Source organism: Pseudophryne corroboree, chromosome 10 (genome assembly GCF_028390025.1).
Source record: "Pseudophryne corroboree isolate aPseCor3 chromosome 10, aPseCor3.hap2, whole genome shotgun sequence".
Lineage (NCBI taxonomy): Eukaryota > Metazoa > Chordata > Amphibia > Anura > Myobatrachidae > Pseudophryne > Pseudophryne corroboree.
The window spans coordinates 63,196,598-63,212,210 of NC_086453.1; the positions used below are offsets into that span (position 1 = coordinate 63,196,598).

The window sequence follows — 15,613 nt, forward strand, 5'->3', positions numbered from 1 at the left end:
GGACATCTGTGAGAAGGATGAAGCAAAATACACAATTACTTACATTTTTGCTTCATCCACCATAATACATAATTTACACTTTAATAGTCTTACATTACAAGGTTAGTGTGCTCTATGCAAATTGAACACTCGGTTTATTTTCTGGGCATTTCCCACAAACTCAGCTATATTACATACAGAATGTTCCAGGTATAATAATTATACCATTTTATAGAGTTACAAAACACTATTATTAAGGGTAGTCATAATCCTTCCTTCCCTGTAACAGACCTGGTTGGCGTGAATGGTGGTGTAGAGCTGGGGAATGCCAACATACAACTGGGAGGTGTGCTGGGACAACACAGTGAGCACACAGTGCATATTTCCGGGCAACAAGATATTCAGGGTGGAATTAAAAGTAAGTAATAGTTGTTATTCTAACATTAGTATTTTTAAAGCCATTGGAATTAGCATTCCCAATTTTACATAAAGCCGTACAGTGCTAGTTAAAGTGCGTGATATAGTTAGAGAACTATATATATGATTAGTGATACCAACATAGAGCGGGAGGAGGGAATGGGGGTCAGTCAATAAACTCTGAAAAACTTTCTTAAGTAGCGACAAATAACTTATTAGGGTAGTGATAACCCTTCCTTCCCTGCAACAGACCTGGTTGGCGTGAATGGTGGTGTAGAGCTGGGGAATGCCAACATAGAACTGGGAGGTGTGCTGGGACAACACAGTGGGCACAAAGTGCATATTTCCGGCCAACAAGATATTCAGGGTGGAATTAAAAGTAAGTAATAGTTGTTATTCTAACATTAGTATCTTTGTAGCCATTGGAATTTGCATTCCCAATTTTATAAATAGCCGTACAGTGCTAGTTAAATTGTGCGGTATAATTATAGGAATACAGGTTGAGTATCCCATATCCAAATATTCCGAAATACGGAATATTCCGAAATACAGACTTTTTTGAGTGAGAGTGAGATAGTGAAACCTTTGTTTTCTGATGGCTCAATGTACACAAACTTTGTTTAATACATAAAGGTATTAAAAATATTGTAATAAATGACCTTCAGGCTGTGTGTATAAGGTGAATATGAAACATAAATGAATTGTGTGAATGTAGACACACTTTGTTTAACGTACAAAGTTATAAAAAATATTGGCAAAAATGACCTTCAGGCTGTGTGTATAAGGTGTATATGAAACATAAACGCATTCTGTGCTTAGACTTAGGTCCCATCGCCATGTTATCTCATTATGGTATGCAATTATTCCAAAATACGGAAAAATCCCATATCCAAAATACTTCTGGGCCCAAGCATTTTGGATAAGGGTTACTCAACCTGTATTTATATGATTAGTGATACCAACATGGAGTGGGAGAGGGTGGGGGGAATGGGGATCAGTCAATAAACTTGGATAAACTTTCTTAAGTAGCGACAAACAACTGTTATTAAGGTAGTGATAACCCTTCCTTCCCTGCAACAGACCTGATTGATGTGAATGGTGGTGCACAGTTGGGCAATGCTGACATACACGTGGGGGGTATGCTAGGACATCAAAGTGGGCAGACAGTGCAAATCTCTGGGCAACAAGACATTCAGAGTGGATTGAAAAGTAAGTTATAGTTAATAATAATTAAGTATATTTACAGCCATAGGCATTTATTCCCAATTTTACATATAGCAGCACAGTGATAAAGAAAGTGTCTAGTGTAGTTAGAGGACTGATGTGTAGAGAAACTTTAAGAAGACAGAATTGAAGAGGCGAGTGGGTGAAGGTGTCATGTTAGGTTAAGAAGAAACTGATATATTTACGATTAAATACATATAATTAGAACTTTAGAATTGGACATATCACTTTTATCCACATTATATATTCCTAAATAGACGGCCAACATGTAAAATAACAGTTTACAAAAACCTATTATTAATGGTAGTGATAACCCTTCCTTCCCTGTAACAGACCTGGTTGGTGTGAATGGTGGTGCACAGTTGGGTAATGCCAACATACAACTGGGAGGAGTGCTGGGACAACACAGTGGGCACACAGTGCATATTGCCAGGCAACAAGACATTCAGGGTGGAATTAAAAGTAAGTTATAGTTGTTATTCTTACATTAGTGTATTTGCAGTCATTGGAATTTGCATTCCCAATTTGATAAATAGTTAAACAGTGCTAGTGAATGTGTCGGTGTAGTAAGAGCAGGAACTTCAAGAAGACTGAAGATGGTGCATACCAATATACAGTGGGGGAAGAGGGGAGATTAGTCAATAAGCTGGAAAAACCTGTTTAAGTAGCAAACATTAGGAGGTCCCCACCCAATATTAAAGTGGGGCATGAAGGGCTTACCAGTGGAAGGCAGTGGTAGAGCCCATGCTTAAGGGGTTTAGCCAGCCACCACTGAGGATTGGCTAACAATTAGAGAGGACATAGCCTACAGACCACATGGAAACTATAACGCACGTTCCTGCTCTACCAGGTAACTGACCCTGTAATAGAGTAACAATGTATAATTTGAATACACTGTCTGAAACCTGACATCAGAAGAGGGGGAGAGGCCATCAGACAGTGGAGCAGTGGAGCCCACTGGGGATTTCCCCTGTGCTGATCTGGCCCAATCCAACCCCTACCTCCACCCCATAGCAATTGGGGCTACACCACACAGCTGTTATCCCTTAGGCTGTTGGTCACCTTATAGCCACAGAAATGAGGCTGTGTGATGATGCTAAGGGCAAGTGTAAAGAGTAGGAAGGAGCAAGAGATGCAGTCTAAGGCATTGGACTCCTGAGTGGTCCTCCAAAAATTATACATCACTTACATTTTATTAGTCTTACATAGCAAGGTTAGTGTGCTCTGGGTAAATTGAATGTTCACCTATTTTCTGGGCATTCCCAAAAACTCACATATATCACATACAAACTCTTCCAGGTATATATATTGCACAGTATTATAGAGTTTGCAATTAACTGTTATTAGGGCAATGATAACCATTCCTTCCCTGTAACAGACCTGGTTGACGTGAATGGTGGTGTACAGCTGGGCAATGCCAACATACAACTGGGAGGTGTGCTGGGACATCAAAGTGGGCACACAGTGCATATTGCTGGGCAACAAGATATTCAGGGTGGAATTAAAAGTAAGTTGTAGTTGTTAGTCTCACATTAATATATTTACAGCCATTGGAGTTTCCAGTCCCAATTTCACAAATCACTGTACAGTGCTAGTTAAGGTTTCTGGTGTAGTGAGAGGACGGATGAGTAGAGGAACTTCTAGACTAATGAAAACGTTGCATTGCTGTGAATTCTTAATTTATTTTTATTGTAAAACAAATCATAAACTATATTAGCATAGCAATTATTCAATGTAAAGTAGTTTGCTGTTTTATGTTCCTTAATCAGCTATGATTGGTGGAATCAATATACAGCGGGTTGATCAGTCAATTAACTGTAAAAAATAGTTTCAAGTAGGAAACTTTAAGAGGTTCCTTCCCACCCAATGTTGGCCTGTGGCATGAAGGGCTTTCCATGGGAAGGCAGTGGTAGGGCTCATGCTTAAAAGGTATGGCCAGCCACCACTGAGGCTTGGCTAACCATTAGAGAGGACATAGCCTACATACTACATTGATACTATAGTGTATGTTCCTGCTCAAGGAGGTAACTGACCCTGTAACAAAGTAACAATGCATAATTCAAACACACTGTCTAAAATCTGACATTAGAAGAGTAAGAGGGGCCATTAGGACATGAGGCACCCTGGGAATTTTCCCTGTACCCCTCTAGGTCAATCCAACTCTGCCTCCACCCCATAGCAATGGGGGCTGCACCACACACCTGTTGTCCCTTGGACTGTTGGATACGTTTTTAGCCACAGAAAAGAGGCTGTGTGATGGGGCTAAGTGCTGGTGTAAAGAGGAGGAAGAAGCAATAGATGCATTAAGAAGCATTGTACTTCTGAGTGGTCCATCCACAACAATACATCATTCATACTTTATTAGTCTTACATTATATTAATTAAATTACGTTACTCTGTGCAAATGGAACACTCATCTATTTTCTGGGCATTCTCAAAAACTAAAAAATATCACATACAGATTGTTCCTGGTATAAACGTATAATTTTATAGAGTTTACAAATAACTGTTCTTAGGGTAGTGATAACCCTTCCTTCCTGTAACAGATCTGGTTGATGTAAATGGTGGTGTACAGCTGGGCAATGCCAACATACAACTGGGAGGAGTGCTGGGACAACACAGTGGGCACACAGTGCATATTACTGGGCAACAAGATATTCAGGGTGGAATTAAAAGTAAGTTAAAGCTGTTATTCTCACATTAGTATATTTACAGCCACAGTAATTGTCATTCAAAATTTTACAAATAGCCGTACAGTGCTAGTGAATGTGCCTTGTGTAGTTAGAGGACCGTTGTGTAGAGGGACTTCAAGAAGACTGAAAATAAGTCTAATGAGCTACATAATTTATCATAATGAGACTGAAATATAGGTTGCATTTGTCCTTTTCATAGCCAGTTATGATCGCTGTAACAGGTGGAAAACATTTTGGTGATGCCAAAATACAGCTGGAATGGTGAAGGGGACTGACGATTAAACTAAGAAATCTTTTTTAAGTATCTATCAAGAAACAAAAACATTGTATATCACTGGAAAATAATTGATCAGGTGTAAAGTTGGGACCATTAGGTGTCTCCCCCATGCCCCACCCTAATGCCATGGGGGCTACACCATGCATCTGCCATCCCTCAGGCTATTGGTCACCTTATAGCCCAGGGCTCAATAAATCCCATGGGCCAGGTAGCCCCTGGGATTTTGGGATTTTGCTGCCTGGCTCCCAGATTATTCATGGAGAGGGAGTAAGCAGATCCTCTGCAGCCCCAGCAGTGAAGATTCGTGGGCGTGCCTGTATGGTGGTGGCCATTATATTCATAGATGTTGATATGCTGATTGTCTTCGTCCTGGCCTGCGCTGACTGCTGTGCCTGTCCATCCAAGACTGCTGTCTCCAAACTCCGGCTGCATACAGCTCTCTGGTAAGAGGGTCTATGCTTGGGCGTGGATTGCAGCTTTGGAGCGGGTAGTGAGGTGGCCACAACGAGGGGGTTTGTTTGACCGGGAGTGGCTGCAGAGTGATTTGCCTGGGGGTACCCCCTTAACTGTGTGGCTGTGGGCGTTGATTGCCTGACAGTGACATATGGTGAGGTGAGGCAGAGCCTTTCCTGTCATACTGACGTACATGCCAGAAGTTTGTTTATATAAAGTATATGAATAATACAAAGCATATATTAGAAATTTTTCTTTGCATTATTCAGATCATTTTTATAGTCGAAACTCTGGAGTAAAATGTTTATGGCAGCGCCTATCTTTTCTGCACGTCTCTGAACAGAACTCAACAAAGTTCCAGCAGTATACCTCTGTTCCACATGTGTATACCAAAGTTCCAGCAGCTGCACCTGTGTATTTATATACTGCTGCACCTGTGTATAATGCCCACGTGTACTGTATATACTGCCACACCTCTGTGTATAATGATCGCATGAACCCTTAGGCTCATATATTGTGTGTAAATCTGAATCTGGTACTAGCCAGTGCCTCCTGAGCCATTTACCTCACTGCACATCACTGTTGCCTGTGGGAAGGTGGGGGGGGGGGGGTAACTGCACAGCAGTGTGGCTGTGGAGGGCTGGTTTGCCTGTCACTCTTTTAGTTGTGTGGCCGTGGTGGTTGGCTTTCCAAGGATGGATGGGGGGGAATCTGCTCAGTAATGTGGCTTTGGGGGTGGTTTCAGTTATCTATTTTTTTGCGTGAGGGGGCGGTGGTCTGGCTCCTACACTTTCATCCTGGCTCCTAGATTTTAGGAAAATTTGTCATGCCCTATTATAGCCCCAACTACAGAAAAGTATCTGTGTGATGGTACCAAGGAGAGGTGTTAGAATGAGGATAAAGCAACAGCTGCAATTAATGCTATTGAGCTTCTGAGTAGCCCATTCACCATTATACATTTATTCTTTATTAAGTCCAAAATAATTAATTTAATGTGTTCTGTACAATCTGAACACTTAGGGGTGTATTCGATTGCAGTCGGAAACTGCCGTCTTGATGGAAAGATGTCAGTTTCTGACTTTTTTAGGTCGGAACCCCTCCCTTTTTCCAACAAGTTGTGAATTCCGACTTGTCGGAAAAGACGTGGATCGGCAGAACAGCTGCGGATGTATGTGCTTTTGTCGGAAACGCGACCAAATCCAACAGGTTTTGGCCCCGTTTCCGTCATTGTCAATCCGACTTTTAAAATGTCGAATTGGCATTGTTGTGAACAGCCATTGAATACTGCATTGTCGGATCCTTTCCACCGGAAAGGATCCGACAAGCATTGAATGCCCCCCTTAGTCTATTTTATGAACATTTTCACAATCTCCCTGTAACAGACCTTCCTGATGTGAATGGTGGTATACAGCTGAGCACTGCCAACATACACATGGGCGGTGTCCTGGGACAACAAAGTGTGCGGACAGTGCAAATCTCCAGTCAACAAGAAATTCAGGGTAGATTTAAGAAAACATCCGAGGAGAAAAGGAAGTTATAGCTATTACTGAATTAGTATATTTATAGTAGTTTGAATTTTAATTTCCATTCTGGACAAATAACAGTGGTATGGTGCAGTTAGAGGACTGATGTGTAGAACATCAATTAAACAGAAAATGCTGCATAACTATGAAAAATGAATTATTTTTTTATTGTAAAATAAATAATAACAATAAACTATAATAATGATGATTTAAAGTGCAGTTGTTTGGTGATTTACTTTCCTTAACCAGATCTGATTGGTGTTGAACATACACCTGGGGGGGAGGGGGGGGATATCAGTCAATAATGTGGGAAAACATTTGTAAGTACTGGAAAAACTACTTAAATCTGTTACAATAAATCAGGTGTTAATGATTACCCAACGGGTGTAGTACTGGTGACCGGCGGTCTCCTGACCGCCGGTCACCTTACCGATGCCGGGATCCCGGCGGGGAGGGGCGAGTGCAGCAAGCCCCTTGCGGGCTCGGTGGCGACCTGCGGTCGCCACGGGTTCTATTCCCACTCTATGGGTGTCGTGGACACCCACGAGTGGAAATAGTTCCTGTTTGTCGGCATGCCGACCATCGGATAGTGAGCCGTCGGACTCACAGAGGAGGTCATGTGACTGTCGGTCAGCTGCCCGGCGGTCACATGAATACCACCCTACCCAACATAAGGGACCTTTAAGGAGATATATTCAATTTTCCTTTTCTTGTTGGACATGATATGATTGATTTGGTTCATCGGACAGCAGCAACACATTTTAGTAATGAAAAGTGGTCATGGCCATTTCAAGGACATTTCTGGAAAACACTTAATTGGAATAGGAAAGCCTTATATCAGAGTTTTTTTTTAATATACCCAAAACCAGTAATATTCATATGATAATAAGTCATTTTTTGGTAATATTTTCTGTTGTTAAATTAGATCTGTTTGCATTGAAAGGGGGCAAGTAGATTTGAGTGATGCCAAATTGCATTAAAGGGCCATTTGTATAAAACAAAGAAATAGATATCGATTTTAGTATTGGAGGTATCAAATAGATTTGAAACAGATGGAAAAGAGAATTAAAGGTGCATTTGGGAAATATATAGTGGAAATATACAGTATTATGAGGATAAAAAGGTAAGTTCTAAATTTTAAATATTTGTATGTAACAGTTTTACACTTCCAAAGCCTCCAAAATATTTACGGAAATGGTGATAAAATCTCTTTTAAATTCTTTCATTAAGGGGTGTATAAAATGCACGAGCATTTATTCATAGTAAAAGCATAAAGTTAACATACTATAATATGGCAGGAAAATGTTTTTTTTTTTTTCATTTTCCCAAATAGACCTAGTTGATTTAACTGGTGGCAATATACAACTTGGCAATACCAAGTTACATCTGGGCAGTTTTCATGGTAAATAATCTAGTAATTGTGAATTCTCTCATGTTGGAGAGACAAGGACACAAGTTCCCTTAATGCGCTACTTCAATGATAAATGGCTCATATGCAGGTCCATAAACCTCTAGGAGGCTGCTTTATTTCAGTAGGTCCCCTGTTAGAAAGAACCGAAGAAGAAAAACGTATAGCTGTAGTGAAATTGGCGCCCAAAGATTATTATGATAATTGAAATTGATTACATCAATTATCAACACTGTGCAATGATACAATATAGCACCTCATAGAAAGAAAAAACAGAAGGTTCCAATACCACATTTAAAAAAAAAAATGTGTTTAAAAAACAACATCAGTGTCCATTGTACATATAAATGTTCTTTAGTAAACTTGCTCCCTATCCCCAAGGAATTGAAGTCAAGACCAATGTAAGTGAACAGAAATTTCTTTTGTGACCTACTTTTTCAATCAATGTCGATTGGATATCGCATCACAAAAGATAGATAACCCCCTATTAATAGTTAATAATATATGCACTTGCAGTAGTACATTACTTTGGGCACTTAGGCAGCCACTTGGTCACCTGGCATATTTGATCTTGTATCCGTCTTGCTCGCACATAGGGCCTAATTCAGATCTGTTCACTCGCTAGCTATTTTTTACAGCGCTGTGATCAGATAATCGCCTCCTATAGGGGAGTGTATTTTAGCTGCGCAAGTGTGCGATCGCATGTGCAGCCGCCTTGTACAAAAAGTTTGTGCAGTTTCTGAGTAGGTCTGACCTTACTTAGCTGCTGCGATCACTTCAGCCTATTCGAGGCCAGAATTGACATCAGACATCCGCCCTGCAAACGTTTTGACACGCCTGCGTTTTTCCAACCACTCCCAGAAAATGGTCAGTTGCCACCCACAAACGCCCTCTTCCTGTCAATCTCCTTACGAACGGCTGTGCGAATGGTTTCTTCGCTAGAACTAGTGCACAACAATGATTCGCTTTGTAAGTGTATGGCGTGCCTGCACATTGCCGTGCATACGCATGCGCAGTAGTTACCTGATCGCTGCGCAGCGAAAACCGCTAGCGAGCGAACAGATCTGAATTAGGCCCTCAGTTTGCATTGTTTGTATACAGTATAAGAGCCATTTTATTTTATGGTAGCCTAGTAGTAAGAAGGCGGGTAACCTGCATTCTGTGTTCACACTGCAATGCATGTTAAAGTTAGATAGCTAACGCAAGCATTGAGTATAATTCATGTGGCATTAGCAACTGACAATATGGGAGAGTGCACACAGATTTGTGGTTTGCTCATTCAACTAGTGAATTTGTAGCCATAATATTTGGACTATATATTGGTATTCATTCAAATTTGTTGCAGGGAGTGCTGACTTTAAAACACTGTCTAGTGTTTTTACATATTACCCTACATGCAAACTAGGCATCTGTCTGGAATGGGATGCAGTTATTTGACCAGTGGTCAGTAGACCAAAGGTCACATAACCTTCCCCTACATCCCGCCCCCTCACAATCCCAACAATCGGCATGCCGACCAACAGGGACTTTCCCCACTCGTGGGTGTCCACGACACCCATGGTGACCACAGGTCACCACCAAGCCCGCAAGGGGCTTTCTGCATTCTCCCCCACCTGCTGGGATTCCATTGCTGGGATCCCGGCATTGGTATGCTGACCGGTGGTTGAGAACGCCAGTCACGCATACCACACCCACCTAGAACCATTCATTTTAGGGCTCAGCAAATCAATTGTTTTATCTAATCTTCCTTTAAATTTCAAGTTTCAATTTCTTTGTTTCCAATAGGAACACCGTGAACTATTAAATAAATGTATAATTTAGTAGACAGCTATTAATCTTTTTCTACGGAGTAGGATGCGGGGTCTAAAATGTAGAAAAATATTTTACTATAAAGACATTACTAAAAATTCTTTAAAATCTTTCTAAAACATTTTTTATAATCAAAACTAAGGAAATAATGTAAAGATTGATTATCTATTTTTCTTTTTTCCATTCTTCAAATACAGTATTTTCAAAACGTAATAGAGTTTTATATTATTTTTAATCTGTGTCCAATCTAATTTTTATAATAAAACTCAGCAGATAAGTCAAAAGAGATTGTAGTTTGCACAATAAAGAGAGTGATGTCAGTAGGAATGACTTAATACTCAGAATTGCGGCCTACTTGTAAGTTTTGAGAAATATCACTACCTCTACATCATGGGATCTTATCTCCAGTCCTTATGTACCCCCAAAAGGTCATGTTTTGTGGATTTCTTTAATCAAGCATGGGTGAGTTCATCTATTTTTTTCTGCTTCAGTAATTAGCCCTCCTGTTCCATGGACAGCAATCCTCAAAATATTACCTGTTGATGGTGCTAGACGGTTGGAGCTGAGAACCACTGCTCTACATTATCACACTCTTGGCAGGTTGTGAAGGACCCCCTCTTTCTGTTTCTCCCTTCCTCCTCCAATAATATCCACACCCTTTGTACCCCAGCTCCCTCTGCCACTTCCAATAGGACATACCTCATACTTCCCAGCTCAGCTCCACTTTGCTACTGTTCTTTCTGGCTTTTATCCATGACTTGTGATGCTAGATAAAGCAGTGAGATGAGTTTTGGGACCCCTCTGGGACCAGGGATGGTCAGCCATAATATAAAATGTATACTGTTGAAACATCAGAAGTTATGTGGCATGTTAGGGAAAACATTGGTGTCTGTTACATTAAAGAGAGAAACAATTTAATATAATTAACATTATAAAGACTCTTTAATAGCAAGCCAACTAACATACATATAAAGAATAATTACATTTTAGGGTCATTTCTGATAATAGATTCTATGACAATAAAGTGCTAAATTTAAAACTTGGAGAGAGAAAAAAGAGAGAGTGATAAAGAACCAACCAGACCAACCAATCAGCTCCTGTCATTTTATAAAACACAGCCTGTAAATTACAATTAAAAACGGATTAGTTATAACTTTATCTCTCTCCTCTTTATTTCTCTCCAAGCTTTAATAAATCTCTCCCAAAATGTATTATAGAACAAAATAAATGCCCAGCTCACCAACACCTTCACAGGTAAAATCTATAGCAGTTTTCATTACAATCACATATTTGCCTGGAAGTTACTCAAATAAATTCTTTTTTTTATGTCCTGTAGAACAAAAATTTGCAATTTTATTAATTATTTGGTTACTGTTTCTTCCTAGATGTATAAGTAGTAATTAGTGAGATATTTATTTTATAAACTAAACAAATACAGTTTTACTGTTTTCAACTACTGAACATAAATATATGACAAAAAAAGTAATTCTGTTTTGCAATTGGTTGGCAATTTAACCAGTTAGTGACTTTTTTTCATCATGTCTTAAATTTCTTAAATCTGCAAATCCTATAAAGTCAATATTTCCTACTACCAATTCATTCAAATTAATAATAGTGTTTTGATCAGTGCTATCAATTTGCTTTGGTTATGCTAATAGAAAAACAAATATGGTAGCGGATAGAACTTGCTTTTCCAGAGCAATACATCATTATTTTGCAATAAATTGACTGCCAATTTTGTTTTTTAATACATTTGAATTTAATGGTAATGTACAGAAAAAAAAGTTAAACTCTAAGAATTTCATTTTAGACTTACCAAAAGTGCCTGGAATACAAGGCTAGGTTGTCCCATCAATTATGTCATGAGTTACTGTTTAGCTAAACCAGGGTTTAGCCCAAGAGTACTTAGCTTTGTAGATGGAACCAGGGCCGGTTCTACACCTTGTGGCGCCCAGTGCGAAAGTGTCCACTGGCGCCCCCCAGTGGAAAAATAGGGGCATGGCTTCATAGGGGAGGGGCATGGCCACAGTTATGCCCCCAGCAGTTGTACCCCCAATAGATATGCCCCCAGTAGTTGTGCCCCAGGTTGATTTGCCCCCTGTAGTTTTGCCCCTGTAGCTGTGCCCCCAGTATATTTGACCCCTGTAGCTATGCCCCCAGTAGTTGTGCCACCTATAGCTATGCCCCCAGTAGATTTGCCCCAGTAGTTGTGCCCCTGTCGCTGTGCCCCTAGTAGTTGTGCCCTCTGTTGCTGTGCCCCTTAGTAGCCGATTACAAACACACACAAAAAAAAACAATACTTACCACTACCCCGCTCCTGCTTCCCGACCGCTGCTGCTGCTGCTCCGTCTGGCCGCCCGCGGCTCCTCTCTATGGGAGAGACGTTATGACATCTCTCCCATGGCAGCGCCGCACAGACACTAGAGATCAATAATGACCTCTAGCGTCTGAAAGGTGAGCCGGCTGCAGCGGACGCCCACACAGCCCATGGCGTCTGCTGCAGCCGGGGAGCGGTGTGCGGGTAGGTGGCGGGCACCTGCTGAGTGGCTGCGGCCGCGTCCCCAGGCTGCAGCACCCCGGGCACAGGCACTGCTTGCCCTCACCAGGAACCGCTCCTGGTTGGAACCTAAAAAAATGTGCTATACTGTAGGTTGACTTTCTTTACAAAATGTAAATTTTATATTGTACAAGTACCTGACTTCCTGTTAATTATGTTTCAATGGTGTTAGATTTTTCTAAGCTTCAATCTCAGCTAAATCTAGAGGGGAAAAATAAATAAAAAGAATGAAATCTTGGTTTGATAGAATCTATATTATGATTTTCTCTTTTTTTAATTCTTGCTCACTTTGCTTCACTTTTTGCTGGATGCCCCGACAATCACGACACATCTGGAAGTTCAAAATATGCTGTCTTTGTATTTACCTTATTATTAATTCAGCTGTGTAGAAGTTTCATTTCAGCAGTTACGCACATTGGGTCTAATTCAAGGTTGATTGCAATACAACATTTTCCTCTCATGGGCAAAACCATGTGCAGGCAGGGCAGACATAACATGTGCAGAGAGAATTAGATTTGGGTGGGTCCTTTTGTTTCTGTGAAGGGTAAATACAGTAGCGGCTCTTGCCACAGGCAAGCAGGAATTTTGCCTGGGGCGCCGCTGTCCCGAGGGCGCCACCGCCGTGGCAAGAGCCTCTACTAACGGGAGTGGCGGTGGTTAGGAAAAGGTCCTCTCCGCAAAGGGAAACTAGACGCGCAGTGAGGTAGTGTCTAGTTTCCTTTTGTGGAGAGGACCTTTCCCCACTACTGGTGCCTGCCGTGCGGTGTGCCTGATGTCATCGCACACCGCACGGCAATTTAGAACAGCCATAGACGCTAGAGGTCATAATTGACCTCTAGTGTCTGTGCACTCCTATGTATCCGAGGAGCAGCACTGGCGGCCAGGAGACGGAGTGCAGCAGCGGACGGGAAACAGGAACAGGGCTGGTGAGTATTCTTTATTTTTTTACTAGTCGCCCAGCTATTGGTGGGCACAGTAATGTGGGCACAACTACTGGGGCAAAACTAATGGGTGCACAACTACTGAGGGTGCTGTACTGGGGGCAAAACTACTGGGGGCCCAGCTGCAGGGGTCACAGCTGCAAGGGGCACAACAGCTGCATGGGGCACAACAGCTACTGGGGGCACAACACTACAGGGGGCAAAACTACAGGGAGCAAAACTGTGACCATGCCCCTTCCCTATGAAGACATGCTCCTATTTTTGCCACGCACCTGCGGCGCACACTAACCCTATTTCCCCTGTGTGGGGGGCGCCTAAGGAAACTTTCGCCCTGAGCGCCACAAGGTCTAGAACCGGCCCATGGTAAATACTGGCTGCTTTATTTTTACACTGCAATTTAGATTTCAGTTTGAACACACCCCACCTAAATCTAACTCTCTCTGCACATGTTATACCTGCCCCACCTTCAGTTCACATGGTTTTGCCCATTAGAGAAAAATTTTGTTTTGCACTCATCCTTGAATCAGGCCCATTGTCATTACAAAGTATAAAAACATTCTATAATATAAATTATATCTTTCCACTGTAAATATAATTACATTAAAAAATACATAATGATACTTAAAACTGTTCTCCATTCAATGGGATATAAAGTAAATGTAGCAGACTTATCAATCATAAATTTAGAACTACACTATGTAGTGCATATGGGAATAAGGCTAAGTAATACGTGCTGGTCTTACTTATTTTTATTAGGAAATGCTATATTACTAACCTCACAGTAAAACATAAACATAACTACTTATTATACTACTAATACCTTAATACATTTTAAAATTTGAAATTCAATATTTCTTCTACAAACATAATTACAATGTAATATTCCCATTGATTTCTATATATTCCTGCTCTCTTTAAACAGGTAATTCTGCAGTTGGTGTTAAATTTGGCCAAGAACATGGTAGCAAAGAGAAACATGGAGGTTTTGACATTAAAGTAAAGGGTGGAAGTGAAGAATCATCTGAAGAAGATAACGCAAGTGAAAATAAGGGTAAGTAGAACTAGAACTACAGTATTTACCATACTATGGGAGATATAATTGCATTGAATTTACACTTAATTGTTTTAGATCTATCTAGTATATCTGGAAACAAGACTAGGTTATCCATTCTGGTCGCACCTATTTTATTAAGATACACTAGTTTACTAAACTCAGTAAAACAGGCTTACCTCTACTTTCTAAATCTTAATTAGAAATTTTAATTAACAACATCAAAAATACATAATTCCTCTGTGGACCTAATTATAATGTAATATTCAAGCTGCCTTCAATATATTCCTGCTCAGTTAACATAGACAATTTGACGTTTGCAGTTAAATTTGGCAATGGACATGGCAGCAAAGAGAGTCATGGAAGCTTGAAAATTAACTTAAAAGGCGGAAAGTCATCTGATGAAGATAACACAAATGGAAATAAGGGTAAGTACACCTACTTTATTTACTATGCTATAGGATTTAATTGAAGTTAACATATTCTTAATAATTTTAGACCTGTCTAGTATACAGGGTAGTCCAAAAGTGTGGAAACACCCTTAGAAAAGAAAATTAATCCGAAAATATTAATCCAGTGTCTACACGTTTGATATGGGGGTGGGGGAAAACTTTTTTGAACATCTAAATTACAGGGTGGTCCATAAGTGTTTTTGAACATCTAAATTATGCATTTTCACTGTAAACATAATTAAAATATAATATGAATATTGCCTTATATATACTACTGTTCCGTTCAAACAGGTACTTTTGGGCTTGGAGCTTATAATATCAGCCATGGACATGGCGGCAAAGAGAGTCATGGAAGCTTGGATATTACCATAAAGAGTGGAAATTCAGATGAGGAAGAGAAGACAAACAGAAATAAGGGTATGTACTGTAGATCTATTTATCACCTTGTCTATATATCAGGGATCATGGCTCGGTTATCCATGGTGGTCCCACCTATTTTAGAAGACGCTATTTTACTAAGCTCACAGTTCAGCTTTTGAAACAATTCTAATTTGGAACATCTAAATGATGCATTTCCTCTGTAAACATAATTACAATATAATATTGATATTGCCTTATATATACTGCTGCTCCGTTCAAACAGGTACTTTTGGGCTTGGAGCTAATATCGGCCATGGACATGGCAGCAAAGAAAGTCATGGAAACTTGGATATTACCATGAAGGGTGGAAAGTCATCTGAGGAAGATAACACAAATGGAAAGAAAGGTATATACCGTAGATCTATTTATTATACTATCCTATATAATAAAAGGCTAAACGCTGCTCCTC

At 40.4% G+C, this 15,613-nt stretch overlaps 1 protein-coding gene across 1 annotated transcript in view; it reads left to right on the forward strand.

Moving 5' to 3' along the window:
• Positions 1-15,613, forward strand: part of LOC134965189 (uncharacterized PE-PGRS family protein PE_PGRS54-like) — a 37,158-nt gene that overhangs the window by 20,116 nt on the left and 1,429 nt on the right. The window contains exons 9-19 of the mRNA XM_063941702.1: positions 269-397; positions 647-775; positions 1,477-1,605; positions 1,954-2,082; positions 2,999-3,127; positions 4,167-4,295; positions 6,426-6,542; positions 14,204-14,332; positions 14,629-14,760; positions 15,076-15,201; positions 15,428-15,550. Of these exons, the coding sequence (XP_063797772.1) occupies positions 269-397; positions 647-775; positions 1,477-1,605; positions 1,954-2,082; positions 2,999-3,127; positions 4,167-4,295; positions 6,426-6,542; positions 14,204-14,332; positions 14,629-14,760; positions 15,076-15,201; positions 15,428-15,550 (1,401 nt within the window). The remainder of the gene's footprint in view (positions 1-268; positions 398-646; positions 776-1,476; positions 1,606-1,953; positions 2,083-2,998; positions 3,128-4,166; positions 4,296-6,425; positions 6,543-14,203; positions 14,333-14,628; positions 14,761-15,075; positions 15,202-15,427; positions 15,551-15,613) is intronic.